The sequence below is a fragment of the Vombatus ursinus genome, unplaced genomic scaffold, assembly GCF_900497805.2.
Source record: "Vombatus ursinus unplaced genomic scaffold, bare-nosed wombat genome assembly UNPS02014793.1, whole genome shotgun sequence".
In the NCBI taxonomy this organism is placed as follows: domain Eukaryota; kingdom Metazoa; phylum Chordata; class Mammalia; order Diprotodontia; family Vombatidae; genus Vombatus; species Vombatus ursinus.
Window position 1 is genome coordinate 14,820,093 of NW_020954571.1, and position 27,524 is coordinate 14,847,616.

A 27,524-nucleotide genomic window follows, 5' to 3' on the forward strand; every position below is an offset into this window, starting at 1 on the left:
CATTCTATATTCTATGATCTAAGGTCCCTTCAAACTTTGACTTTCTATGCTCTGAAATAATTTCTTTTCATGTTCTGTTTTATGCTTTGAAGTCCCTTCCATTTCTGCTGACACTCTACACTCTTGGCTCTCCTCCATCTCTGATACTTTATGCTTCGAATTTCCTTCCAGTTTTGACATCTTGTGGTCTATATTCTAAGGTCCCTCCTAGTTTTGGTATTCCGTGTTTTATTTTCAAAGGTCCCATCTAACATCAGCCTTCCACACTTCTCAGATTCTGGAGACACTCCATGCTGGGATGCTGCCTTCCATGGCCACCTTCCAGGAAGAGGTGAGTGAAGATAATTACTGTGGATGATTATGTGCTTTACCTGGTGAATAACAAGTCATTTTATTGAAGGTTGAAGGCGCCACGCCCCTGCCTTTGAATGCTGGCTTCACTGCCTGAGCAGTGTCCTCAGACTTCCCTCATTAATGTTCTTCTGTCTGGCTGTTGGCTAACACCGTCCTGTCCTTTCACCAAAGTGCAGAGGGAAAGGGGAGTCTGGGGCCCCTGGAACCATCATGGCTGGTGAGTGGAACTTGGGCACTAGGCCCTCAGGGGGTGGGTAGGTGATGATTTCCCTTTAGACGTAGAGATGTCCTAGTGGTTCTTGGAATTTCACTGGAAGACGAGACCTTTGATTGGACACCAAAGCAGAATTGTAGATCCCCAGACTTAGAGCTCGATGGAACCTGTCTCCTCCAACTCCTTCATTTTATAGATATGTGAACTGAGGAGAGGGGGAAAGAACTTGCTCAAAGTCACAGAGTGAATCAGCAGCCAGATTTGGTACTAGAACCAAAGCCTCAATTTAATTCAATAAACATGCGCCAAATGCCTATTATGTAGAAGGAAAACTACATGATGCATGGGGAAGAGCGCAGGGCTAGGAGTCAAGAGATGTATATATGAGTTCCAGATCTGTCATTCATTAGCTGTGCGGTCCTTCCCCTCTCCAGGCGTAAGTGCCCTCATCTGTAAAACAATGAAATTGGACTCATGGTGATTTTTTAAAGTCCCTTCCAAAACTAACATTTTATAAATCTGCTGAAGTAAGATGGTATTCTTGGCACTGGGGATGTGAAGATAGTGACAACACAGACCCTGTTCTCAAAGCAATTATAGATTAATGGAAGATGGTGAAGGACACAAATATCTAAGATACAAAGGAAACAGTGATAACTGCCCATGACAGGGCCAGGCAGAACACTATGAAAATTGGAGGAAGAGGAGCTGGTTGAGGTGAGAAGAGGGGAAATGAAAATGAAGAGGGGATCAAGGATGACTTCATGAAGAAGGTGGCATCTAACTGGACCTGGAGAGAGGGGAGACAGTTTAATAGATGGAGATATAGGGATGGAGTTGGACAGGAAGCAGGCCATTCTAGGAATGGGAAATTGCATGGGCAAAGGCATAGGGAGGAGAGAAGGCAGTGTGAGAATGGGACACAGAGTTTGGTCTGAATGGAACATGAGATGCATTAAGGCAAGTATGGATGAAAAGGTAGGTTGGAGCCAAATTATGGAGGGCTTTGAATGCCAGACTAACCTTGACTTTATTCAGTAGGCAATGATTTTCTTGAGTGGAATCACTAAAGGCTACAGACTCAAAGCCAGAAACTTGGATTTGAATGGCAGCTCTGACCTGTCCTAAACTATGCTACCATGCACAGTCACATAGCTCGTGTGAACCTCAGATGTTTCTACTCTAAAATGGGGGTAATCATTTTATATTCCTTCTCTTGAAATGTTGTTTGTAAATCAACTTAAAAAAAAACAAACATAAAGTACCATAGGAATGTAAACTATTATTATGAGCCTGCTGACACTTCCCAGCTCTGGTACATGCTAGCTGTGTGACCTTGGGCAAGTCACTGACATTGTCTTGGTCTCACTTTCCTCATCTGTAAGATGAGGGAACTGGATTAGATGACCTTTAGGCCAGGCTTTAGACCAGAGCTCTTTTGCCTTTATCTCATGAGTAGTGAGTAGAATTGGAAGGGTAGGGACCAAAGACTTTCATTCAGCTCAAGGACACTACAGTAACCCCATGTGTCTCTAGCTGGAGAAAAGAAGACCCTCACTTGGGGCCTAAAGAGTTTCTTCATTCTCAACCCAGGTAGAAATGACAAGGATTTAATTTTCTTTGGTCTTCCCCAAAGGGAAGCCTAGTCCAAGGACCTGGATAGAGTTGGCACTCAGTAAATGTGTGTTGATTTGGACTAGATTTGAAGAATCATTCCTAGTCTTCTGGGCTTAGGGAAAAGTTGGTGATGTATAACCAGGGAATCCAAGGACCTACCCCATAATCAGAGACTGTGAGGACCTGCTCCCTAACACGTCTGGTCCCCAGCCCACAAGTTTAAAGGGCTGTTAAAATCCTGAAATAATAATAGCTCACCTCTATATAACGCTTTACAAGCCACAGGGTGTTTTACATCATCATATCATTTGATCTTCAACATCCCTGTAAGACAGGTACTGCAAGTATCATTCTTCCCATTTCATAGATGAAGAAACTGAGGCCCAGAGAGGAAAAGTGATTTCCACACAACTACCAAGTGGCAGAGCTGGTATTCAAAAATCTTATCTGTCAACTCCAAGCCCAGAGCTTTTTTCTACCTCGTGCTCTATTTTTTCCATTGTTACTTTTTTCTTCTAATGTTTAAGTGTTCTGTGTGGGTATATGGTTTGAAAAATAATCATTTCCTTATTTACCGAGGACACAAGCCCCACACAAATAGCTAAGAATCCATTGAATTTGGTTTAGTTTCTCTTTCTTGTGTGTCCCTGGGCCCACTTGGCTTCTCGAAAGGACCTTGGATTGGTGGGCATGAGAGTCAGGGGTCCTGGAACATGGCTACAGCTCCACATTTCACCCTAGAAGCTCTCTGCATCAGATCTTAGAGAGCTAGTGTGTAAAGAGCCAGGACTTATCGAAAGATTTAGGTTTAAATCCTGACTCTGAAACTCATTTAGCTGTGATGGCTAAGCCACCTAGCTTCTCTGAACTTCAGGCTCCTCATCTCTAAAATGGAATTGTAATTCTGGTACTCTCTACCTCAGAGGGTTGTTTGGAGGAAAGCACTATGAAAAGCTTAAAGTCCGTAGAAACAGGGATAAGGCCCAAACCTCTGGTTTTGTTGAGGTATAGTCAGTCAGTCAATAAACATTTGTTAAGCACATACTGTGTGCCAGGCATTGTGCTAAGTGCTGGGAATACAGAGGAAGGCTCTCAAGGAACTCACAGTCTAATAGGAAAGACAACATTCTGATAACTACGTACAAACAGGGTATACACAGGATAATTTGGAGATATTCAACAGAGGGAAAGCATTAGAATTAAGAGGGATGAGGAAAGGCTTCCTGTAGAAGGTGGGATTTTAGCTGGGACTCAAAGGAAGCTAGGAGGTGGGGATGAGGAGGGGGAGGACTTCGGGCATGGAGGACAGCCATGTGACAGTGAAAATGCCCTGAGTTGTGTGAGGAATGACAGTGTCACTGGACTGCAGGGTATGCATGTAGAGGGAGAAGTATGTGAGGTATAAGAAGACTGGAAAGATAGGTAGGGGCCAGGGCTTTAAAGCTAAACAGAGGATTTTATTTAGAGAACTTGCGAATAAAGGGCCCTTCCTCGGCTCTTTGTCTACAACTTAGTCTTAGGAGGCTGCCTAAAATACTAAGAGGCAAAAGGGTCACACAAAAAAGTGTCAGAAATAGGACTTGACCATGTCTTCTCAGCTTCAAGGACAGCTCTCTGTCCATAACATCTCACTGCCTCACATAGAAATGGGAATTGAGACTATTGGGAGCCTGCTCAGAGTATGTTTTCTTTGAGCTGAGTTTCTCTACTCCAAGAAGCCCTCCCTCAACATCCCAACCCATAGGGATCTCTCCTTTCTAGAACACTTAAAGTCTATTGGGCCCTGTTCATACTCAGCCTTGTATTGTGCTCATATGTACATGTTTCATCACCCCAGTGAGAAGACAATAATAGTGGATAGAGCATAGAAAAGACCTGAGTTCAAATCCAGCCTCAGATGCTTACTAATTATGTGGCATGTAACCAAAGAATCCAAGGAATTCCTCAAGGGATGGAGAGCCTGGGGAAAGGAGATTTTTCTCCTCCTGCAAAAGTCACTTAATCTCTATTTGCCTTAATTTCCTCAACTATAAAATAGGGATAACAACAGCACTTACCGTACAGGGTTGCTGTAAGGATCCAATCAGATACTTGCAAAGTGCTATGGCCTAGTGCCTGGCACATGGTAGGTGCTATTTAAATGCTTATTCCCTTCTCCCCTCTATCATTTCTATACTACAAAGGTTTTGCAAAATATTTTCTTTACAACAATACTATGAAGTGGGCAGTACAGATATTATTATCTCCATTTAATGGGTGAAGAAAATGAATTTCAGTGGTGCAGTGGATAGAGCACTGGCCCTGGATGCAGGAGAACCTGAGTTCAAATCTGGCCTCAGACACAAACACTTTCTAGCTATGTGACCCTGGGCAAGTCACTTAACCCCATTGCCTAGCCAAAAAAGAAAAAAAAAAAAGAAAAAGAAAAAAAGAAAACGAATTTCATAAAAGTTAAACCAGTAGTACCCATAGTAATTGTCTGAGGTAGGATTCAAATCCTGACTCTTTCCACTGTGCCAACCTCCCTGAAGAGCAGAGCTCTATACAATCTCCCCAGTACCAAGCCTTATACATATTCAGCACCAAATAAAGGCTAGCAGAACAACTCAGGAGGCAGTGAGGTACTTTAAAAAGAGGTCCAGAATAGTAGTCAAGAGCTGGGCTCTAGCACTGATTCTGCTGATAACTCACTCTGAAAAATGAGACTATAGAATTATTCACATCTTTTCCAGCTCTTTCTGTGTTCTAGGTTCAAGGATTTCTTCTTGTCCTGATAGTCTTTGTTCTATATTCTAAGGTCCTTTCTAGTTCTGTTATTCAATATTCTAGAGGCCATTGAACCTTAAGCATATTTTCTGTGGTCCCTTGCAAGTCTGACATTTGTTTTTGTTTTAGATCTGACATACTATTTTTTGTATATTAATGTCCAATGGAAACATTCACTTAATCCAAGATTCTGTCTGTGCTGAGGATGACCTGAGTTGATGGGCCATTGCTTCGCTCAAGAGAGAAGTTAATGATTCCTGGTCTACATTGGAAGAATTAGTGAAACCTCTAATTAATCAATTAGCTGTAAAGGTCAGACATCAGTGACACATTAGCCAAAGACATAATGGAACAGATTAAAAATCAATTACACATAAGTCAGTCACCCAGATGCACTCTGGAGGTAGAGAGGGAGGGTATCGCACTTGGAAGGCTCCCTAGCTTAAGTGAACTCAGCTCCAAACAGCTGATACTGGCTGGGAGTGAGCTGCTGAATCCTCCTATTCTACTAAGTCTGGAGCAGAAGACTGAGCCAAGGGTGGAAGGGGCAGGAAGGTGGGCCTGGCCCATTTGGATCAGCAAAGAGGGCCAAACATATACAGCTAGAGTGGACCAGAGCTGCTCCTGGTTCCAGCAGATGATTTTTCAATTGGCTGATCTCTAAACACAAAACCATAGAAAGATACCATGCTGGGATCTGTGGTGGGAAGTACTGAGGGATAAGATTAGAGGGCAGAATGGCACCAGACCATGAAGCCTGGAATACTCCTATTATCTAAAGTCTTTGGTCTTGATTCTATAGGTCAATAGAGTCAAATAAAAATGGGGGCCATTAAACTATACATAAGGATGATTGTGGAGCAGCTAGATTGTACAGTGGATAAGTGCCAGGCCCAATCAAGAAGACTCATCTTCCTGAGTTCAAATGTGGCCTCAGACACCTACTAGTTGTGTGACGTGGACAAGTCACTTAACCTGTTTGCCTCAGTTTCCTCATCTATAAAATTAGCTGGAGAATGAAATAGTAAACTACTTCAGTATCTTTGCCAAGAAAACCCCAAAAAGGGTCATAAAGAGTCAGAAACAACTGAAAAAGGACTGAACAACTACAGAAAAAAATTACTGCAGGCCGCATATCGATTTAGATACCTCCTGTTATACCCTTCTCTCCCTCCAGAGTGCATCTGGATTACTGACTTGTGTGTAATTGATTTTTAATCTGTTCCATTATGTCCTTGGCTAATGTGTCACTGATATCTGACCTTTACATCTAATTGATTAATTAGAAGTTAAACTAGTTCTTGCAATGCAGCAGGAATCATTAGTTTCTCTCTCCAGCAAAGCAACGGCCCATCAACCCTAGGTCATTCCCAACACAAACAGAATCTTTGATTAAGTGAATGTTTCCACTGGACATTAATACATAGAAAACAATGTCAGATCTAGAACAAAAAATGTAAGACCTGGAAGGGACTATGTATAAATGTGTATGTGTGTATATACGCACGCATGTATATAGGCATGCGTACATGTCCATATACATGTCTACATACATGTATATACATATATACATATATTAACACAAAAATAAATTAAAATGAGATAGGAACTACATTTTAATCTGGTTTGGGATATACTCAGGAATGTTGTAGGCTGAGTGTTTGACCCTTCTGCTGTAGGCAACTGGGAGTCATGGAAGGTATCTGAGTGATATGCTCAGTGAGACACCCTTGGAGCAATGAATTAGGTAAATGATTGGCAGACTACAAAGGATGATTGGAAGGGGGAGAGACTGAAATCATGGAAACCAGTTGAAAGGTTAGGGCCTAATCCAGATGTGAGGTAGGTGTAGGTGATGACTAGACCTGAGCCAGGCAGGCACAGGCTATCGTACTATTTACCTCTGGAGAAAGGACAGGCCTCATGATTCTTAGGAATAACGAGAGATTCCAACCCCTCCCCTTCTTTCCTACCTCGAATCTAGTGACTTCAAGTCTTAGCCATTCAACAATTCAATAAGCATTTAAGGACCTGCCAGAGTAGCATGAGCAAGGGCGTGCTGGGTGCTGAAAAGATGAAAAAGACCTTAAATGCCAGGATCAAAAGCTTCAGAATTATTCCATAGGGGGCAGAGAATCACTGACGGATAGAGGACTGACTTAAGCATAGGAGTGAATTAAGAATATTACTTAGGCAAGAGTTGGGAGGATGAATTGGGAGGAGGAGGAAAGACCAGGTAGGAGGCTAGCTGAGTCCCAGGTTTGTCACCCAGGCTTAGACCTTCATTAAGGATCACCTATGTGGGGAGATGTGTATTCTACTACATTTAATAGCCTGGTTGTAGAAACCCACCTCAAGCATAAGAAATGCTTTATGGCATAATGGAGAGGGCATTGGCCCAGGAGTTAAAAGATCTGGGTTTAAGTGCCAGTTCCCTCACTTACTGTGTGCCCTTGGACAAGTCACTTAATCCCTCTAGACTGGTTTCCTCCTCCATGAATTGGCAGGAGGAGGTGGGGCATTGAACCAGGTGAGCTCTAAAGTCCATAATCTTTTAAAGAATAATGAAGGACAGAGAAGTGTGAGCCGTATAGTGCAGACATAAAGTGCTATGGGAGACCTAAGGGGAAACACAGCCTTGAGAACTGGGTTTCTCAAGGAGGATTTGTTTGAGTTGAGTCTTGAAGACAGCATAGAATTTGGACTGACAGAGAGGAGGAGAGGGACTCCTTAAAAGAGGCCTAATGAGACCCTCCCACCATGTCCCCGGGGAGATTCTCTTTCTGTCATATTTCTTTGAGGAACTGAATGAGAAAGGATCTGTTGAGTCTAGGAAAACTGTCGTTTCCTGAGAAATGTGGGGGGAAGAGTCACCTTAGAAAAAGTCTCTCTGCACAGGTCAAGGAATCAGAAGTGGCTCTCCTCAGGGCCTCTGGAGCCAACAGGTTCCTCAGCCAGAGAATGGAGGAGGAAGATAAAGGAGACAGAGACAAGGGAAAGGAAGGAAAGGGAGGAAAGATGCTGAGCACAGACAGTGAAATCATGAAGAGGCCAAGGAAAGCCCAATTTAGACAAAGGTATGATCTAAACCTTCCCAAGTATTCCTGCAGGCTGCTTTCTATGCCTGGAATTCATTACCCTTATCAACACCTTTTTCAAATCCTCTTCTTTCTGCAAGGTCTAGGTCAGATGCCACCTCTTCCATGAAGCCTTCCCTAATCACACCCAGTTAAAAAATGTTCTTTTCCTTCACAACTTTTCCCAGAGCACATTGTCTGGATCTCTTCTTTGCCCCAATTACATTCCCTTGTATGATATCATACTTGTTTATCATATTCTCAGTATTTGACTATAAACTCCTTGAGATCAAGGGCTATGTTCTTTTTCTGTGCCCTCCTTTATAATAGACTCCTTGCTAAATCTGGGTTTCTCTAGGGGACAAGGAACCCATGCCAAGGGGCCAAGAGGAGTCAGTCCCATTGGCCTCTGACCCAGCCAACAATGGCCTGGGGTCCTGAAAACACTTTCTCTAGACCTGAAATCTTATACATTTGCCCCTCCTGCCATAGGGAGCTTGACTCACCCTGGAAACCCATTTTTCTTTAGGTGGAAAAGATCTTCTAAAGATCTCTTCTCCCCATCTACCATTCCTGAGAATGATAGATTTTTTCAGGACCTTGGAGAGAGCAGGGAGATGTAGCATGATATACTTATTGTTGTGATGGATTGGGGACCACTTTGTCTCCTGAAGGGCATCAGGACTCTTTGGAGAGTCTGCACTCAGAACTCGGTGACCTAGTTGTCTTTGCAGCAGAACCCCTTACTCTCCTTGCCCCTCCTAGGAAAGGAAGGAAGAAGGAAACACGGATTGGAATGTGCTAAACAGGCCGGTGGAGGATTATGGACCTATAGTGAGTTGTCTCAGGGGCAGGGAGGAGGCCACTCAGCTGCTAGGATTAGAGGGGCGGGGGCAGCAGCATCGTGGGTGAGTCCAAGAAGCTGACGTTTGTCCGATCTACTGTTATACAAACACAAACACAAACACAAACACACCCATCAGTGTCACAGAGGGGAGTTCATCCACACCCACAATCACTCAAACTGGGCACTGACACTGAATCTGCATACTCTTAAATAAGCTCTTCCCCGCCCCCAACACACGCAAACACTTTCTTCAACAAACTTATTCTCTCTGCCTAAGAGAGGACACCTCCCTACTGCTTTCTTCCATTACAAGTGATTTTAGCAAGATAAAGGAGACAGAGACAGAGACAGAGACATTAGCACTACAAAGTGGCAAGGTTGTGTAATGGTTAAAGGGGGAGCCTTAGAATCAGGAAGACTTTGGTTTGAATCCTGCCTTAGACACTAGCTGTGTGACTTTGGGCCAGTCACTTAATCTCTCTGTGCACTGGTCTCCTCAACTATAAAACTGGGATAATAATTCAGGCTTCCTGTAAGCATCAGAGATAATGGACATAAAGTGCCTTTAAAATCTTAATGCACTATATAAATGAGAAGGGGGGTGGAGCAGTGGATAAGGCACTAATCCTACCTGGGCCATTTACAGTGTGACCCTGAGCAAGTCATTTAACTTCTTTGTACTTCAGTTTTTCATCTGTCCCTAAGATCCCTTCCAGCTCTAAATCTATGATTCTATGTAATAAAAGTTAGTGTTATTAAAGTAAAACTAATCTAAAGAAAGCTTAGCAAGACATCCAACTAAACAAAGTCATCCCAAGGGCATTCAAGGATGAAAAGAGAAAGAATATTGGAGGAGGAGGAGGAGGAGGATGAAGAAGAAGAAGAGGAGAAAGAAGGGAAAGTGAAGGAGGAAGAGTAAAGTAAAGGAGGCAAAGGAGATGGAAAAAAGATTTGCAAAAATAGTTACAGCATGCTTTTCCCCATCAAGAATAGTAAATCCTCCACACTTGGATTCTAACATCACAGTCTCTGAAGTAGAAATGGCACTAAAAATAATAAAGATGGGAAAATTAGATTGGATCAAGGACTTGTAAAGATGGGTTGGAGGAGATAAAATTGTGAGGGTATTGAGGGACTGTCTGATTTGGCCTCACAGCTCTGGTCAAAGCAAAGACCTGGGTTCAAGAATTTATGGGAAACTGGTACTCAGGAAGCTGGAACAAACAAGAGCTTTATTACTATGTGATGCAGTAAGTGGGCAAAAAAAAAAAACATATCCACTCACACTATAAGGCAATATAATAGAAGTTCTACTGCATGGATGCAAGAAAGCACAAGAGGGAGGAAACATGTTGGGGAAATAACATGCTCAAAGTTAGAATTCAGGTAGTGAAATTATATTCCTTAAAAATGAGCTTGGTTAAGAACAGGTCGTTGGCACTGCATGTGGGAAAGGGTGTTCCTAATCAGAACCAGATGTGGCAGAGAAGTTCTCAGGGTCACTTATTGATACTGGGCTTGGGTGAGGCTTGGGTAGGGAGAGTTTCTTCATTCAGAGGGTCTGGGTTAACTAAGGTAGCAAGAGGAGAATGACTTGGAAACTTCTGCTCTCCATCAGGAGTTTTGTCTAATCAGAAGCAGAGAGCATTAAGTGCCTGACACAAGGTTAGCATAAGTCAGAACAGTGGGAAAAATATAATCTTTGTCTGTCTTTGCCTATAAGCTTTATGGGCATTAGGACCACTTAGACTAAGTGACTCCATATTGGAATTCTATCACTATAACTATAACAACCAAACAACATAAAGATTATAATTATCATAAGGATCTATGTACAAAGTATCTAAAAGAGGTGAAGAGGGGCAGCTAGGTGGCACAGTGGATAGAGCTCTGGCCTTGAAGTCAGGAGGACCTGAGTTCAAACTCAGCCTCAGACCCTTGACACTTACTAGCTGTATGACCCTAAGCAACTCACTTAACCCCATTACCTAGCCAAAAAAAAAAGAGGGGAAAAGACCAAAGATGTAGAAAAATCTCAGACTTTATTGATACAAAAAAAGCTAACAGAATATCAGTAACTAGTGGCCTATATTACTATTCTCCCATCTGTACAAAATCTTGATGGGGGTCATCTCTATACCAACTGAAGGCATCCCCAATGAGGGTACTGGTGGAGCAAATACAGAAAATGGTCATGATATTCAACAATAGACCACATCTTTACTATCTCACAACTGATTGAAAGATGTCAAGAATACAATATGCCACTGGGTTCATTGTTTGTTAGTTACACAAAAGGACTTGACCTTGAAGAATAAAAATGATGCCTCTAGGCTTTTACATCCACAAGTCTCCCCTTCATGTCAAGGTCATGCAGTATTCCTTGAAAGATATAACAACAGAAATGACTCTATGTAATGACACTCTGATAATAAATAGGGGAGGAATAAAATGGGAAGATGTCTGTTCCCCAAAAGGGTACTGAATCCAGGGTGGAATCTAGCAGCAGGAGGGATTACCTGTGGTTTGTAAGGTCCTCCAGATTCTCCTATTTGTAGATGATATTTCATTGATAGCGTCAAGACTGAAGACATTGCAGAGTCTCCTGGAAAAGCTCTATAACCACTCTGAGGCAGGAGTTCTTAATCTATTTTGTGTGTCATGTTCTCCTTTGGCAGTCTGGTGAAGCCTCTGGATCCCTTCTCAAAATAATGTTTTTAAACACATAAAATAAAATAGATAGGATTACTAAGAAAACCAAGTGTGTTGAAATACAATTATCAAAACATTTTCTAAACCAATTTCATGGACCCTTGGATAAGAACATCTGCTTTAAGGAATTTGATGTGTCCATCCACACAGGAAAGACCAAACAAATGAAGAATGTCTATTACCCATGCAGCTGAGCACCCTATAGACCTTGTCCATCTAGGACAGCCAATATAGCTGGACAGTGAGCTGGACATAGAGTTGAAAAGAAAGAGAATAGCAGGATGCATTGCTTTCAGGAAACTGCAAAATTCTTTACTAATCCCAAGCTTCCCATAACAAAGGCCCGTCTTTTCAATACAAACACTTTAGCAGTGTAAAGCAAGATGTGGTAGAACAAGCACAGGACTGAAGTCAGGAGGACGGGGCTTGCCTAGGACCCACCACTCACTTCTCACTTGCTTCGTGGTCTGGGGACAATTGTTTCCCCTCTCTAGGCCTCAGTTTCCTATGCTGTAAAATGAAGAGGTTGGACTAGATGATTTCTAGGGTTCCTAAGCTGTGTCTAAGGTTACATGGAAGCAAGATTTGGCAATGTCCCCTGCTTCTAAAGCTGATCATCAAACAAAAGGTAGTATCCAGAGAAGGGTAATTGGGATGGCAAGGGAATTCAACCTCCTTACAGGATCCCGAGAAGTTTAGCAGTGAGAAGGCTTAATGGAGACCATGGTAACGGGGTTATCACAGGGAAGAGAAATTAGGCTTGTTTTGAGTAGCTGCAGAGTGGAAAACCAGTAGCAATTACTGGAGGAGGTGGGGAAGGGGAGTTACAGGGAGGCATATTTTGATTCAATATAAGGAAGACCTTCTTAATAATAAGAGCTGTTCAGAAATGGAATGGGTCTTGTGAGGTAACAAGTTCCCCATCACTGAAGGTGTTTAAGCAAAAAGCAGACAACCAGATATTGGAGATAATATAGTGGCAATTAATGCATTGCAAGAAGGTTGGATTAGAAGCCTTCTCAGGTCCCTTCTGGCTCTAAAAAGAGAGTCTATGATTCACAACCACCCCACCCCAGACCTGGCATTCTGTCTGGACCTAGTCCAAGGGCTCAGGTAATTATTGCCCATTAACTTCACCTCCTGCCTGATGACTCACTTCCAGTAAGATAGTTCTACAGATAGCTGTAGCAGAAAGAGGCCCAAGACAGGGCAGAGATGCTGAGAGTTCTGTGAAGGAGATAAACAACACATTCCACCAGATACCCTGGGGCACAGTGAAGATGCCAGAGGGCTACAAGTCCTGGCATCTGTCTCTAGCTCTGACACCTTCAGCCATGTAACCTTAGGCATGGCACTTAGAAGCTTAGGAACCCTAGAAATCATCTAGCCCAATCTTTACGGGCTTTTCTCTAGGTCTCACCATGTTTGAGTCTTGGCTTCCACATATGTGGAATCACAATCCCTGCCTATATAGGCAGGTACTAGGGAAAGGTTATGAGGATCAAAGGACTTTGGAAACTTAAAAGGCCTAAAGTAGGTGGCCTGAAAATATGTGTTTGCTAAAGACATGATCGTTATTCTCCCAGATCCTGACTGGGAGCCAAATTTCCCCAGGGAATCTAGCTCTGCTGCTAGGGCAGAGGAGATGAGGGATGACCTCACCCCAGCCCAGGTCAGGGAGGTCAGGGGCTGCTGTCTGCCTTTCTTTGTATCCCCAGTGCTTAGCACATAGTAGGAGCTCAATAAATGCTCATTGATTGACTGACTAGAGAACTCATTATCTCCGAAGGCAGCTCATCCCAGTTTGAATGGCTTTGATCTGAAGCTCTTCATTATACTTGGCATAGAACTGCCTCTTTATAAGCCCCCCAGAGACAGAGGCTGTTGTTCATTTCGTCTTTGGATTCTCAGCACAGTGCCTTCCATGTTCTTTTTGGGGGGGGGGGGGTCTGGGCTTATGATTTCATCTGTGTATGGAGCTCCATGGCAAGGAATGCATACAGGGTGTCCCAAAAGTCTTAATGTAGTTTTAAACCACAGTGCAGTCACTGGTCACGCTGTAACCAGAACACCAGGTGGGATATAGAGGTGTCTGTATATCACTAAGGAGAACTCAGAGATCATGATGCACGCAGCTTTGGAAGCATGGCTCAGTGATTGGAGGGAATACTGTACCTAGAGTCAGAAGACTTGGGTTCAAATCCCCATGTAGCTTTAATCCATGCTAAGATTTTGGGGACACCCTATATAGATGATCAACATCTTCTATATAGTCATAAGCCAGGGTTCTTAACCTAGAGTCCATGAACTTGCTTTTAAAATATATATTATATATTATACATTTCATATATATATATATACACATATATACATTTCAATATGATTGGTTTCTTTTGTAATCCTATATATTTTATTTTATGCACTTAAAAACATTATTCTAGTTTAGCCAGACTGCCAAAGGGGTTTATGACATAAAAAAGGTCAAGAATCCCTATCCTAGAGAATTCTCCATGGCATTGAAAAGTTAAGTGACTTGCCCAGGGTCACACAGCAAACGTAGCTTGAAAGGTAAAAATTTGAACTCAGCTCTTCCTGACATAAAAACCAGCTTTTTATCCACTATGCCACACTGCTACTGGGCACAAAGAAGGTGTTTAACCAATTTTTGTTCAATGATGAGTTAATTATTCCAAGTTCTTCCCTCTGGTGTCATGCAGAACGAGTCTCATCTCTCTTCCATACTTGCTCTCTTCCACTCACTCAGGCTTCTTTTCTCCAGATAAAAATGCCCAATACCGCAGCGGAGGCTTTGTGACACCATGGAAAGAGCCCTGGTTCTGGAGTCAAATCTTACCTTTGACGCTTGCTACCTGTGTGACCTTGGGCAAATTCCTGAGTCCTGGTTTTGTCATCCATAAAATGAGAAGATTGAACTAGATAGACAGCCTCTGAGGGCCCTTTTAGGCCTCGGATCCTATGGCTATGTTCCAAGTGGCCAGGAAGCAGCAGAAAGTGGTCGACTATCCACCCTGAGACTCACAATAATGAAACTCAAAAAGCACTTGCTGAAGTTGACTAGGAGCAGGGGCCTGAGACTGGCACGTGGTTGGGGGGGGGGGGGTGATTAGCACTTGGGGAGGGGATACAAATGAGACACAGCCTGAGACTTGAATGAGCTTGTAATGAACTGGATAGTGATTGATGACGGGGAGCAGGGAAGAATAAGACACACAAACTACAACACGAGGCAGGATGTGCTAAGTGTTTTTGGAGGGTTAGAGAAATAATGCTGTGGCAGGAGCAGGGTTGGGGATCAAAGGCAGGAGGGATCACTTCCACCTGGGAGGAAGCAGGAAAGGCTTTCTGGAGGAGATTGCCTTAGAGTGGTCTTCAGTGAGGAGGAGGATGTCAACAGGTATGTCATTATTGGGCATGGGGCAGGGCGGAGGACAGTGTAGAGAGGGAGGGCATTTCTGGTGGACGGAAAGGCATGAGTGAAAGCACAGAAGAGGGGAAAATAGCACGTATTCTCCTAGTTCTTCCCTCTGGAGTCAAGCACACAGGAGCTGTGATGAGCCAGATCATTGCATGGATAGTAAGGAAGAAAGGGGGATAAAGGTAAATAAGTATGTTGGGGTCAGGATGTGGAGGGCTTGAAAAGGACAAGAGTAAGAGTTTGCACTTTATCCTGTGGGTAAGTGTGTTGTAATTAGCACAGTCCCTGGCACATGGTGGGTACTAGTTGACTAGTGGACTGACTCAAGGGGAGATATTGATTCTGTGTGTGTGTGTGTGTGTGTGTGTGTGTGTGTGTTTGTGTGTGTGTGTGAATAGGGAAGAGGGTGACCTGATTAGAGCTGACCATTTTGAAGATTAGCTCGGCAGCCTTGTCCAGGATGGATTGGAAGGTAACAGACTGGAGGTCAGGACAAAAGCAAGTGTTCATTCTCTCTCCTTCCGGCCACCTCTCATCCCTCCCCTTGGTCTTCCCCTCCCCTGACCCCATCAATCTGAACTGAGTGAGGGGGCAGAGTAGCCTGGAGGCAGAAGGATGAGGGGCTGAGCAGGAGCCGAGCCACTGGGGGATCAGGGGAAACACAGCCTATTGTGAGTGCCCTACAATTAACCTTCTTCAGGCCAATTACCCTCCAGGAGTGATTCATAGACTGAGGGAAGCTGGTGTCAGAGATTGTTTTATGACCCCAGGACTGGGCAAAGTGCCTGGAAACTGGAGTTTGCTGAAGGCAAGGGGATGGCTTTAGGGGACACTGATATTTAGTTTCATAAAATTACAGAACTCTAAAACTGGAAAAACAAAAAAACAGAATTTGTCAAAGGTGGGGAAAAACCTTGGAACATAGAACACAGACTATCAGACCTGGAAAGGTTTTAGAACATACAACATAAGCCGCTAGAGCTGGAAGAGACCTTAGAATGTAGAATACAGACTATCAGACCTGGAAGGTTGTTAGAACATACAATATAAATTATGAGAGCTAGAAGTGACCTTAGAACATAGAACACAAACTATCAAAAATGAAAAGGACTTTAGAATATAGACTGCCAGAACTAGAAAAGACTCTAGAACATAGAACACAGACCTCTAGAGCTGAAGGGGAGGGACCTAAGAATGCAGATTGAATACCACATCAGTAAGGCATTACTGAGCTCCTATCTCTGGAGAGAAAAAGAAGAGACCTGGTCCCCTTACCTCAAGTTGCTCACAGCCCATCTGGGGAGGGTGTGCACGCAGAGAACCAGAATGGAGCCTGATAGTAAAGAGCCCAAAGAGTGAGACACATAGTGAACATGACATTATTTCAAATATAGAACGTGGGCCACACTCCTCAAATCAGGCTCTCCTAAAGAAGGAAAAAATGTTGATACTGAAAAAAAAAGATTCTTAATAGGTTACATGTGGGCTTTATACAAGATAGATTAGGTGGGTTGTCATTGTCATCATCATCATCATCATGGTCAGACCTGGAAGGGATGTTAGAACACATGATATAAATGCTCAAATTAGAAGGGACCTTAGAACATAGAACACAGACCATTAGACCTGGAACAACAACAACCACAAAGGCTTTATACAAGACAGATTCGGGGAAAAAACCTATGCCATGTATAGACCAATGTGGTAGGAGCTATAGCAGAGTGCCCAAGGCCATCAGCCTGAGCTTCTGAGTGGGAGGGTCTCATGGAGCATGACTCAGGAAGGCAGCGCACAAGCAAGGAGCTAGCTCTGAGGTTCAGGTAGCTAAGACCTCTCCCATTCTCCTTGTGCTCCTTGACCACCCTACCCTCACCCACCCCTCTGGGAGTCCAGCTGTACCTTTTTTTTTCTGGGGATGATGGCCCTTGGGCCTTCATTATAGTCCAAGTTCTTCAGGATACAAGTTTGTGAGTATGGGAGCATATGTGGAAAGGAGTTACGCAGTGTGTGATTTGTCCTACTCAGCATCCCCCTACCTCACCCGAGGAGTCAGGAGCTCAGAGGATGAAGAGATCACAGTGGGCTAGGGAGGTCAAAGGCAGAAGAGGAGGTAGTACTTGAAAAATTATGATAATAATAACAAAAATGTCAATAGCAAATTCACATTTCCATAACACCTTATGGTTTCTAAAGCTCTGTTTTTACAACACTGTGAAACAGGTTATAGATGCAAGGATTATTATCCCCATTTTGCAGATGAGGAAAAACAGAGGCTCAGGGAAGTCAACTGATTTTTCTTATGGTCATAAAGCTAGTAAATACCAGAAATGAGACTCCAGCTCATGTCTCCTGACTCCAGCACCAGTCTTCTTTGCATTATACCCTGGCTAAGATTTTTCATCAGCTTAGGAGGAGAGATAGTGGTAGGAAGATAGCAGCATAAGCAAACATGCTGAGGCAGAAAAGTACAAGGTTTGGGGGAGAATGAGAAGAGTGGTCTGGCTGAAGCACAGGATTCATTGAGATAAGACTGGGAAGATGGGCTTGGGGACACACTGGGGAGAGCCTCAACTATCAGGCTAAGGGGCTTAGAATCTATGCGGAAGACAGTGGGAAGTCAATAAAGGCTTTTGAATATGAAAAGTGATGAAAATGGTCCTTTCCAAGTCTCCTCTGTACCTACTACAACTTATTAAACAGGAGGCAGTGAGTGATGAGGGAAGAAGGGGAGGGGGATTTTCCTAAAGGTTTAGATTCATTTCTTTCCTCACCTTCCCCTTCTTTCCTCCCCTGCATCTGGACCCCCCCCCCCCAGCAATCAGAATAACAGAAGTGGACTGGCAACAAGAGAAAAACACTCGTGCTCACCACACTGAAGAGTACCCAGGCTCAGAGATGGTGGTGAGGAGGGGCCAGAGGTTCACCCTCAGCTTCAGGTTTAGCAGGGCCCTGGAGAGTGAGGAGACTCTGATATTCACCGTGGAAACAGGTATTCTCTCCTCACCTTCTCTCACATGCTAAAGGTCTCCTTGAATGTGCTTTTGACCCCATTACTGAGTTTTTTCTCTGGTAGAATCACAAAATAATGGAACTTTGGAACATTTTATCCCAGTATCATAGAATTTTACACAGAATCCTGAAAATAATACTAAATTCAAAAGTGACCTCCGGGAATCCCCTTACATGAGAGCCCTCAGAAAAGTACCCTAGGATGTGGGTAAACTTAGCACCTGAGTCTTCAGTGATGTGTTAACATTCAAAAGATACCTTAATTCAAAACAAAAGATGCTCAATTGAATAGCATGGAAAATAAAGTGACAAGATTAGATACCCCCAGGTACAGATGGGGTACATTCTCCAACAGGTTACCATGCCAACAAAGGGAAAAGATAGAAATGCAGATTTGTGACCAAGAAACACATATGGAGGACACATATGTGAAGAGAACATATGTGGCCAGGAACATTCATGGATGGAGAAACTCCAATATTAACATTTATCAATGTCCTCTCTACAAATATCATTGCACTACTCTGTTGTATATCATATCTCTGCTCTCTGCTGAGCATATCATCTCTTCTGGGTGTCTCATTATTTCCATTGTTTCTTCTGGATGTCTCTGTGGTCTTTCTGCCATTATCTTCTGGGACTAAGCTCTTTAGGGCCATCTACTGGTTGGGCTGTCTGTTCCCATCTGCTAAAATATTGTAAGTAAAAAGCCTTTCCCTGACAAAAGAAAACTGATAGTTCTTTTAATCCATAGTAGAGATTACAAACCCTTACACTTAGCTAAAGGCAGCTAGCAAAAGCCAGCCAGAAGTCCCCCTGGCTAAGTCTATTCTTTTGACTATCTGCGCCTAGTGCTGATTCAAAGTCCATGATCTCGGGGCAGCTAGGTGGTGCAGTGGCTAGAGCACCAGCCCTGAAGTCAGGAGGACCTGAGTTCAAATCCGACCTCAGAACTGACACTAACTAGCTGTGTGACCTAGGCAAGTCACTTAACCCCAATTGCCTATAAAAATTAAAAAATTTAAAAAATACAAAAAACAAAGTCCATGATCTCAGACAACAATCTGACTTAGAGTTAGAAAATTCCTTTAATTCCTATGAGGCAACTCTGTATCCAAAATCAATTTCAAAGACTCGTCAACAACAACAAAAAATGATAATAGAAGAAAATTGAGTCTAGAGTTCCCAAAATGCTACATGCAAAAGAAGTTGAACAAGAACAAAAGTTAAGCAAAGAAGACAACAACCCAACCCTTGATCCATTTTTCTGCTTTCATTCTGCATGGTACAATGGAAAGAGTATGGGCTCAGGGGTAGCTAGGTGGCACAGTGGATAGAGCACCAGCCCTGGAATCAGGAGGACCTGAGTTCAGATCTGACCTTAGACACTTGACACTTACTAGTGTCATCCTGGGCAAGTCACTTAACCCCATTGCCCAGCCAAAAAAAAAAAAAATAGAAAGAAAGAAAGAACTCGGGCTCTAGAGTCAGAGAACCTGGGTTCAAATTCTAGTTGTCACTACCTGCGTGACCTTGGGCAAGTCATTCATCCACCCTCTTTCCTTTCATTCAAAATGAGATAGCTAGACTAGGTGGCTTTTAGAATCCCTTCTAACTCTAGAATTCTATAGAATATAGAATACAATAGAATACTATTATCTTCCAGTCATTTAAAAAACAATAAAAGCAACAACACTTTTGCATTATATTTTGGCCATTACAAAACCTCATTGTCACCTTATCCCTAGAATATAGAATACTAAAACCCCCAAATCTTAGAATCAGCATCCAAGAACATATAACTCTAAAATCACAGAATATGAGAGAATCTTAGAATCCTAGAATCCCAGGGCCCCATAAGATGTGAGAAAGCTTGGTATAAGCTAAAGCTATCAAGGAAAGTTAAGAATCACAAGGAGTATTTTTGTTGCTGCTGCTGCTGTTGGGTTTTTTTTTTTCCTTTCTAGCTATATTGGGGAAAAGAAGGGGCTCCCAGATGGAATAATAACTAAAGATGGAGCAAAAGCAAAACTTCATTTCTTATCTTACTTTGCTTCTGTCTCCTCTGTCATGGAGAATGATCTTTGGAATAGAAAGGATGGAAGAAAAAACTAGCTAATAGGGAGCTGATGCCTGAGATTAGTCTGGTGACAACCTTAGCCCTGAGCTCTCCTTGATGAGTTTAAGTCACTTTGGCCCAGATGACGTCTACCCCACGGTACTGAAAGAACTGGCAGATGGGTGTTTTGAGCCACTCTCTGTGATCTCTAAAAAGCCACTGAGAGCAGGAGAGATGCCCCAGAGTCAGACCAGGGCACACATGCGGCCCTGGTTGTCAAGCAAGGGGAGAGAAGGACGTTTGCAAACTAAGGGGCCCATGAGCTTGACCTCAGTTTGTGGTAAAATTCAGAGCCAGATTGTTAAAGGGGCTGAGTGGGGAATGACTAGAAAAGAAAGCGATGACCATCACAAAGAACCACCTTGGGTTCCTCAAGAAGTCACGCCGGATTTACCTCTTTTGACTTGAGTTAATAAACTGGGAGAGCAGGGTAATGCTACGGCTAGAGTTTGGCTAGATTTTAGCAAAGCGTTTTGACAAAGTTTCTCATGCTGTTCTTGAGGGGAATCAAGAAATGTGAGCTAGATTATAGTACAGTTAGGTGGATTTGGAACCAGTAAAATGGTCAGACCCAAAGAATGGTTATTAATGGTTCAATGTCAACTTGAAAGAAAGTCTCCAATGGCATGCCTAAGGGATCTGTGCTTGACCCTGTGCTGTTTACCATTTTTATCAGTAACTTGGATGAAGGCGTAGATGCAAGGGTTTTGTGAGGTTCAAACGAGATGATGAATGTGGAGCGATGTGCAAACCTAACTTTTTAAATGACTTTATAAATGACAGTTGCTATCATCATCATCATCGTCATCATCATCATCATCATCAATTACTATTATCCTACTGCCCCCAGGTCTCCAGTCTGATGATGATTTCATTCCCTGAGCCTTCTACTGCACTTCTGCTGAGCTCAAGCAATACTTACAGAACAATGCAGGAGTATGCTGGCAAATATTTAACAAGGGGGAGAATTCTGAAGTCTGCACACACATTTTTAAGTTTAATCTGCATTACTAATACTTTCTAAAGTCTAGAAAATCAACAAAACAATAAACTAAGCCCTGGTATGTAGTGATTTCTGAGGTATAAATGCTGACACTGAAAATTTAACAATCAGCTCTCAGAAGCCCCTTGGAGAGGGTTCTAGCACACCCCTGAAGAAACAGCAGGCTTATAAAATTTGCAGATGATACAGAAACTCGAAAGGATAGCTGATATATTGAACAATGGGATTCTTGACAGGCTAGAACTTGGTCCTGAATCTAATCAGACGAAATTCAATAGGGACAAATTTAAAATCTTGCACTTGGATTCAAAAACCCAATTTCACATATATGTAGTAAGAAATAAGCAGAAATTTTTTCTGAAAAAGACCTTGGGGATGGAGGTATTGGGCTACCACCTTAAAAGAGGTCAACAGTGTGATATAATAGCTAACATTTATATCGCTTTTTACAGTTTGCAAGGTGCTTACAAGCTATTTCATTTGATCCTGAGCACAACTCTGAGAGGTAGGTGCTATTATTTTCCCCATTTTACAGAAAAGAAAACTGAGGCTGAGAGAGGTATGGAGCTGCTCAGGGTTATGCGGCTAATAAGTATTTGTGAGGAGCAATTTGAACTTAGGTCTTCCCGACTCAAAGTGCAGCGTGTCCTCACTGCGCCACCTAGAGGCCTCTCAAGTATATGATATGACAATCAAGAAAGCTAACTACAAGTTTAGGCTGAATCTTGAGATATAATGTCCAGGCGTAGGGAGGTGATAGTTCTACTGATCTTTGTCCTGTTCAGACCCACCCCATCCAAAGTATTGTGTTCAGTTGTGGATATTACATTTTAGGAAGGATACTGATAAACTGGACAGTGAAGCAAGTGGTGCTGTCGGTAGAGCACTGGGTCTGGAATCATGAAGACCAGAGTTCAAATCCAGCCTCAGATACATACTAGCTGTGTGACTCTGGGCAAGTCATTTAACCTCTGTCTCTCTCAGTTTCCCTACTATTATTATATTATATTATATTATATAGGTATCATAATAGCACCTACCTCCCAGAGTGGTTTCGAGGACCAAATGACATGATATTTGTAAAATTATTAACACAGTGCCTGGAACATACTAAGCACTTAAAAATGCTTGTTCCTTTCCCTTCCACCCTAGCATTCATACTAGTGTCCATGGGAGAGCAACCAGGATGGCAAAGGGCCTTCCATACTCAGGGATCAACTGAAGTAACTACAGATCTTTAGCCTAAAGAAGTAAAAACTTAAGGGAGGGGGGTGTTAATTGTCTTCCAGTATCCGAAGGAGCTATCAGATGGAAGAAGGGTGAAACTTGTTCTTGTTCTTCTTAGTCCCAAAGGACAGAACTAGGAGAAATAAATGGGAGATACAAGAAGCAAATTAAGGCTTGACATAAGGAAAAACTTCCTGATATGTAGAACTGTCCAAAATTGTGATGGGAAGGGGAAGAGAAGGGAGTAAGCATTTATATAACACGTACTATGGGATGCCTCGGGATCCCCTTCCCGTGAGGTCTTCAAGCAACATCGGACTTCCCACTTGGGCATGCTCTTGTTCAGGTGTGGGTCAGAGGGAGACTCCTGAGCTCTCGGCTGTATGATCCTGCTATGCTGGTTTTGTACATCCCAGATCTCAGACCTGGAAGGATTAGTACTTCTCAGTCTTTTGGCTAAAATTTTATCCTACCCATCACCTCTAGTATTAGTGCCCTCTGGAGCCACACACAAAGAGTTTATTCCCTCTTCTCACATTACAATCCTTCAGATGCTTGAAGACAGCTACCATGTTCCTGTTACATTCGAGCTCTCTTTCTCTCTCTCTCTCTCTCTGTCTCTCTCTCTCTCCCTCCCTCTCTCTCTCTCCCTCTGTCTCTCTCTCTCTATTTCTCTCTCTCTCCTTCTTTCTCTCCTCTCTCCCTCTCTCTGTATTCCCCTCCCTCTCTCTTCCCTCTTCCCTCTCTCCCTCCATCTCTCTCTTCCTCCCTCTTTCTCTTCCTCCTCCCTCCCTCCATTTCTCTTTCTCTTTCTCCCTCCATCTTTCTCTCTCCCTCTACTCTCTCGCTGTCTCTCTGTCTCTCTGTCTCTGTCCTTCTGTCTCTGTCTCTCTCTCTCTCTCTCTCTCTGTCTCTCTGTCTCTCTGTCTCTCTGTCTCTCTGTCTCTGTCTGTCTTCCAAGCTAAACATTTCCAGTTTTCAAAAGATTCTCATTTGCTACAGTTTCCACTCCTCTGTCCCACATCCTCCCACATCCACATCTTCTGGATGTGATCAGTTTGTCAATGTTGGTCATCTAAAATCTGATTTCCAGATGGGACCTGACCTGGGCAAAACCAGCAAACAACTAAGACCTCCCTGGAAGTCAATTTGTCAATCATGCCTAAGACTGCATGATTGCTTTAGCTTTTGAAGCAGCTACAGGGACAGCTCATAAGGAACCATCCACAGTCTCTCAGTTAGGACCACTTCTGACCCAGGGTACACCTTTTCAAGGGCTAGCCAGGATTTGGTGTATATTTCATAGTTATGGAGTATGGTATAATAGAAAGACCACTAAACTAAAGAAACAAGAGACCTGGGTCAAATGCTAGTTCTGGCTAACTCACATCGAATGACCTTGGAAGAGTCACTTCCCCCTGGGTCTCAGTTTCCACCTTTGTAAAATGAGAGTGTTGGACTCAATGATTATAGATTTAGAGCTGGATACCTAAGCCAACACTCTAATTTTGCTTATGTGAGCTCTAAGGCCCAATAAAAAAAAAAGGTGACTTGTCTAGGTTCAGACAGGGAAGTACACAGCAGAGCTGAGATTCTAACCCTTATCATCTGACCCCAAATCCAATGCATTCCCACCTGGTCTCCACAACCTTTCTCTTCTGTGATGGCCCCATCTCCTCCAGGAAGCCTTCCTGGATCTTCTGAGTTAGAGCTCTCCCGTTTTATAATTTACCTTGTATTATGATTAGCTGTTTACATGTTGTACTCTCCGCCTTCCTCCTCCCATGTTCCAACCCCAACCCCCTGAATGGAAGCTCCTTGAGATTAGGAACATTTCTACGTTTAGCTGTCTCCCCTTCACACCTAGCTCGATGTCTTGTACATGAGAACTGCTGAATAAATGTTTGTTCAGTTGAATTGTGTGCTCCTCCCAGGGCACTGAACCCCAAAAGCCCTTTCAGCTCCAACACTCAGGACTTCTATTAAGGAGGTATACAACTTTCATCTAAAAGCACAGATCTAGAATTCTTGTCGTCTAATCCGTGTCTTTCCTTTTCTAGTTGAGGAAACTGAGGCTCAGAAAGAAAATCAGTGATTTGCCAAGGGTCACTAGTAAAAATGGCAAAGCCACGATTTAAAAGCGAATCCTGCTCCAAACCCAGCAGTCTTTTCATTACACCCTTCTGCCTCAGGAACAGTTTGGATGCAGATGTGGAGTCAGAGGCTGAATGAGGAGAAGTCTCCAGAAACTTCCTCCAGCCCTGAAGATTCTTTGCAGTGGCCCTGGGATTCATTGTGAACCTCTGAAGTCCAGCCCTTCACAATGTGCCTAACTTTCCTACCTAGACTGTTGTTGTGGTTTTTCAGTCGTGTCTGACTCTTCATGTTTTCTTGGCAAAGATACTGGAGTGGTTTGCCATTTTCTTCTCCAGCTCATTTCACAGATGAGGAAACTGAGGCAACCAGGGTGAAGTGACTTGCCCAGGGTCACACAGCTAGTAGTGGAGGAGGTCACATTTGAACTCAGGTTTTCCTGATTCCAGGTGTGACAGAGACAAAGAGACAGACAGAGATAGACAGAGAGACACCAGACAGCATTTCTCTCCCTTTCTCATCCTCTTTGGCTTTCAGGGCTAAGTTTCACAGTCGACTCTTTTGTTAGGACCCCAGGCCTCTGAAGTCCTCCAGACTAAATATATATTTGAAGCATCAGAATCCAAGTGCAAGGGTACCTGGAGAGCCGTGCAGGAGACCAGGGAAGAGAATTCTTTGACCGTCGCCATCTCCAGTCCGCCCGATGCCGTCATTGGCCATTACAAGCTGAGTGGGAGGGTCTCCTCCCGAGCCAAACACAACAATAAGAAATTGGGCCACTTTGTTCTCCTCTTCAACCCTTGGTGCTCAGGTAAGCCCTGAACTGTTAGATCAGTCCTCCACCTCGTCCCAGTTGACCCCCGCTTCAGTTCTATGTGGGACCAGCCGGCTAGACCCATTCCCAAAAGGCAAAGTTCAGAGCTCCACACCACCTTTCTTCCCTCCCCCCCCCCCCCATCCCAGGGCCAACAGGGCAGTTTCCGCCACCAGATTCCCAGATGCCTCATGCCCTCTGGGAGCATCCCCCAGTGATATACAGAATCATCCCCCCAGCATAGTAAGGGCAAAGTCTCCAGCCCCATCTCAATCCCTGGAGGACTACCCATCCTGGTGACTGCTTTCCAGAGGATGATGTCTACCTGGATGAAGAGGAGGAACGACAAGAGTATGTGCTGAACGACAATGGAATCATCTTCCGAGGAGTGGAGAAACACATCCGAGCCCAGGGCTGGAACTACGGGCAGGTCTCCAGGGGAGCGGTCGCTGTGGAGCTCTGGGAGGGGGGAGGAAAGAGGCCAAACGTCACTATTCTCTGCTCTCCCCGCCAGGGTCAGACAGTCCCTTTTAAAAAAACAAAACAAAAAGAGAGCAACAAAGATTTCCAGTTTGCTTCGGGTTGACACTGGTTGTTTCTGAGGCTTGGGACTGCCTGTGTGTGACATGCCTAGGAGGGGCATTAGAATCCAGCAGATACGGAGTTCATTTTCTCCCCACAAAAGGAGGGGCTATTTATTGCACAGGCTTCCGGGCAAAGCCCTAGGTTCTAATGTTAGTGATGCCTATTGATTAGGATAATTTGGGGTCCTTCAACGGTCTAATCAGAGACCATACTGAGCTTGGCTTTTCTGGACCACAGTTTGAAGAGGACATTCTGAACATCTGCCTCTCTATACTGGACCGGAGCCCCAGTCACCAGGAAGACCCAGTCACTGACGTGTCCCAACGAAACGACCCCGTCTATGTCACCAGAGTGATCAGTGCCATGGTGAGGACAGTTTGGAGAGCTTCTCCGCTAAGACCCGTAGGCCAACCCAAATTCTGAGCAAGTTCGGCAAGGGCTCTCTGGTCCACAGCTCCCCTTACTGAAAGGAAGGAAATGGAGCCTCCTCCCTGTGTCCCAAGAAAAGCTACACAGTCAATACATGTATACTGAGAAGCCTGCACGTGTCAGTGTGAGGACCCCCAAATGGGCAAAGTTACAGATAATTCTTGTTCATCTAAGTGAAGGGAAGGGAATAATAATTAAAAAGACATTTTTAGAGTGGCTTAGGGTTTGCAAAACACTTTCCTTAACAGATTTGTGAGGTGAGTCCTAACGATCCCTACTATAGATAACATCCTCAATTTAAAGAAGAGGAAACTGAGGCTCTAAGAGACAGGATTCAAACTTAGATCTCCTGACTCCTACCCAATACTCTTTCCACTACACCATTCTGGAGACAATCCAAAAATCATAGATAATTAAAAGACAAAAACAAAGAAACTGAATGGATGAAATGGATGGAATGATGTGTGGTTGAATGGATGAATGATGTCTTGGCTTTGGCTTAGGATTCTATCATCCTAAAGCCTTTACCATAGATTCTCTGAGTGGGAAGGAGCCCTAGAACATAGAACATTAGAACTGGAAGAAATCTTAGATTATTCATGTGGAAAATGCCCTTTGATCACAGACCATAGAAGTCTGTGTTCAAGCAGAGCAATGGTCTGGGCTCCGACCTACTTTAGTACATAGGATATCAGAGACAGAGTCCTATCTCACTTGTATAAATAACTTGATAAAAGTCATACAATGAACCATAGTGAACCTGGGACTAGAATTCAAGTCTTTAGACTCTAAGATTTTTTCTTTAAAAAAAAAAATTAGGTGCAATGTGGTTATTTTGGTTTTTTCATGGTACTCTCTCTGGATATTGCCCCACCCCTGGCACTGAACCTTCTCTTCTAAAAAAAGAGAAACAAGTTAAATAAAACCAATGGATACAGTGTCTCCATCTGACAGTGTATGCACCCTTCTGCCTCCATGCTTCCCCACCTTTGTGTCAAGCACAATGTGCTTCACTATCAGTCCTCCATGACCAGGATTGGTTATTACAATTATATTAATTATTATTGGTCACTACTCAGAGCTCAGCTTCCTCGGTGTCCTTTTCACTTGATGTCATAGAATTCTCTTCCCTGATTCCTTGACCTTGGTCACTATGCATCTCGATCTACTGGTTCTGCTTACTTCACTCAGCTTCACTGCATACATCTTCCCAGGTTGCTC

The 27,524-nt window shown here is 43.4% G+C and overlaps 1 protein-coding gene across 1 annotated transcript in view; it reads left to right on the plus strand.

Moving 5' to 3' along the window:
* The first annotated feature begins 485 nt into the window (after positions 1–485).
* Positions 486–27,524, plus strand: part of TGM6 (transglutaminase 6) — a 49,309-nt gene continuing 22,270 nt past the window's right edge. Inside the window, exons 1-5 of the mRNA XM_027869687.1 lie at positions 486–571; positions 17,839–18,012; positions 25,044–25,286; positions 25,601–25,719; positions 26,112–26,240. Of these exons, the coding sequence (XP_027725488.1) occupies positions 565–571; positions 17,839–18,012; positions 25,044–25,286; positions 25,601–25,719; positions 26,112–26,240 (672 nt within the window). The 5' untranslated portion in view covers positions 486–564. The remainder of the gene's footprint in view (positions 572–17,838; positions 18,013–25,043; positions 25,287–25,600; positions 25,720–26,111; positions 26,241–27,524) is intronic.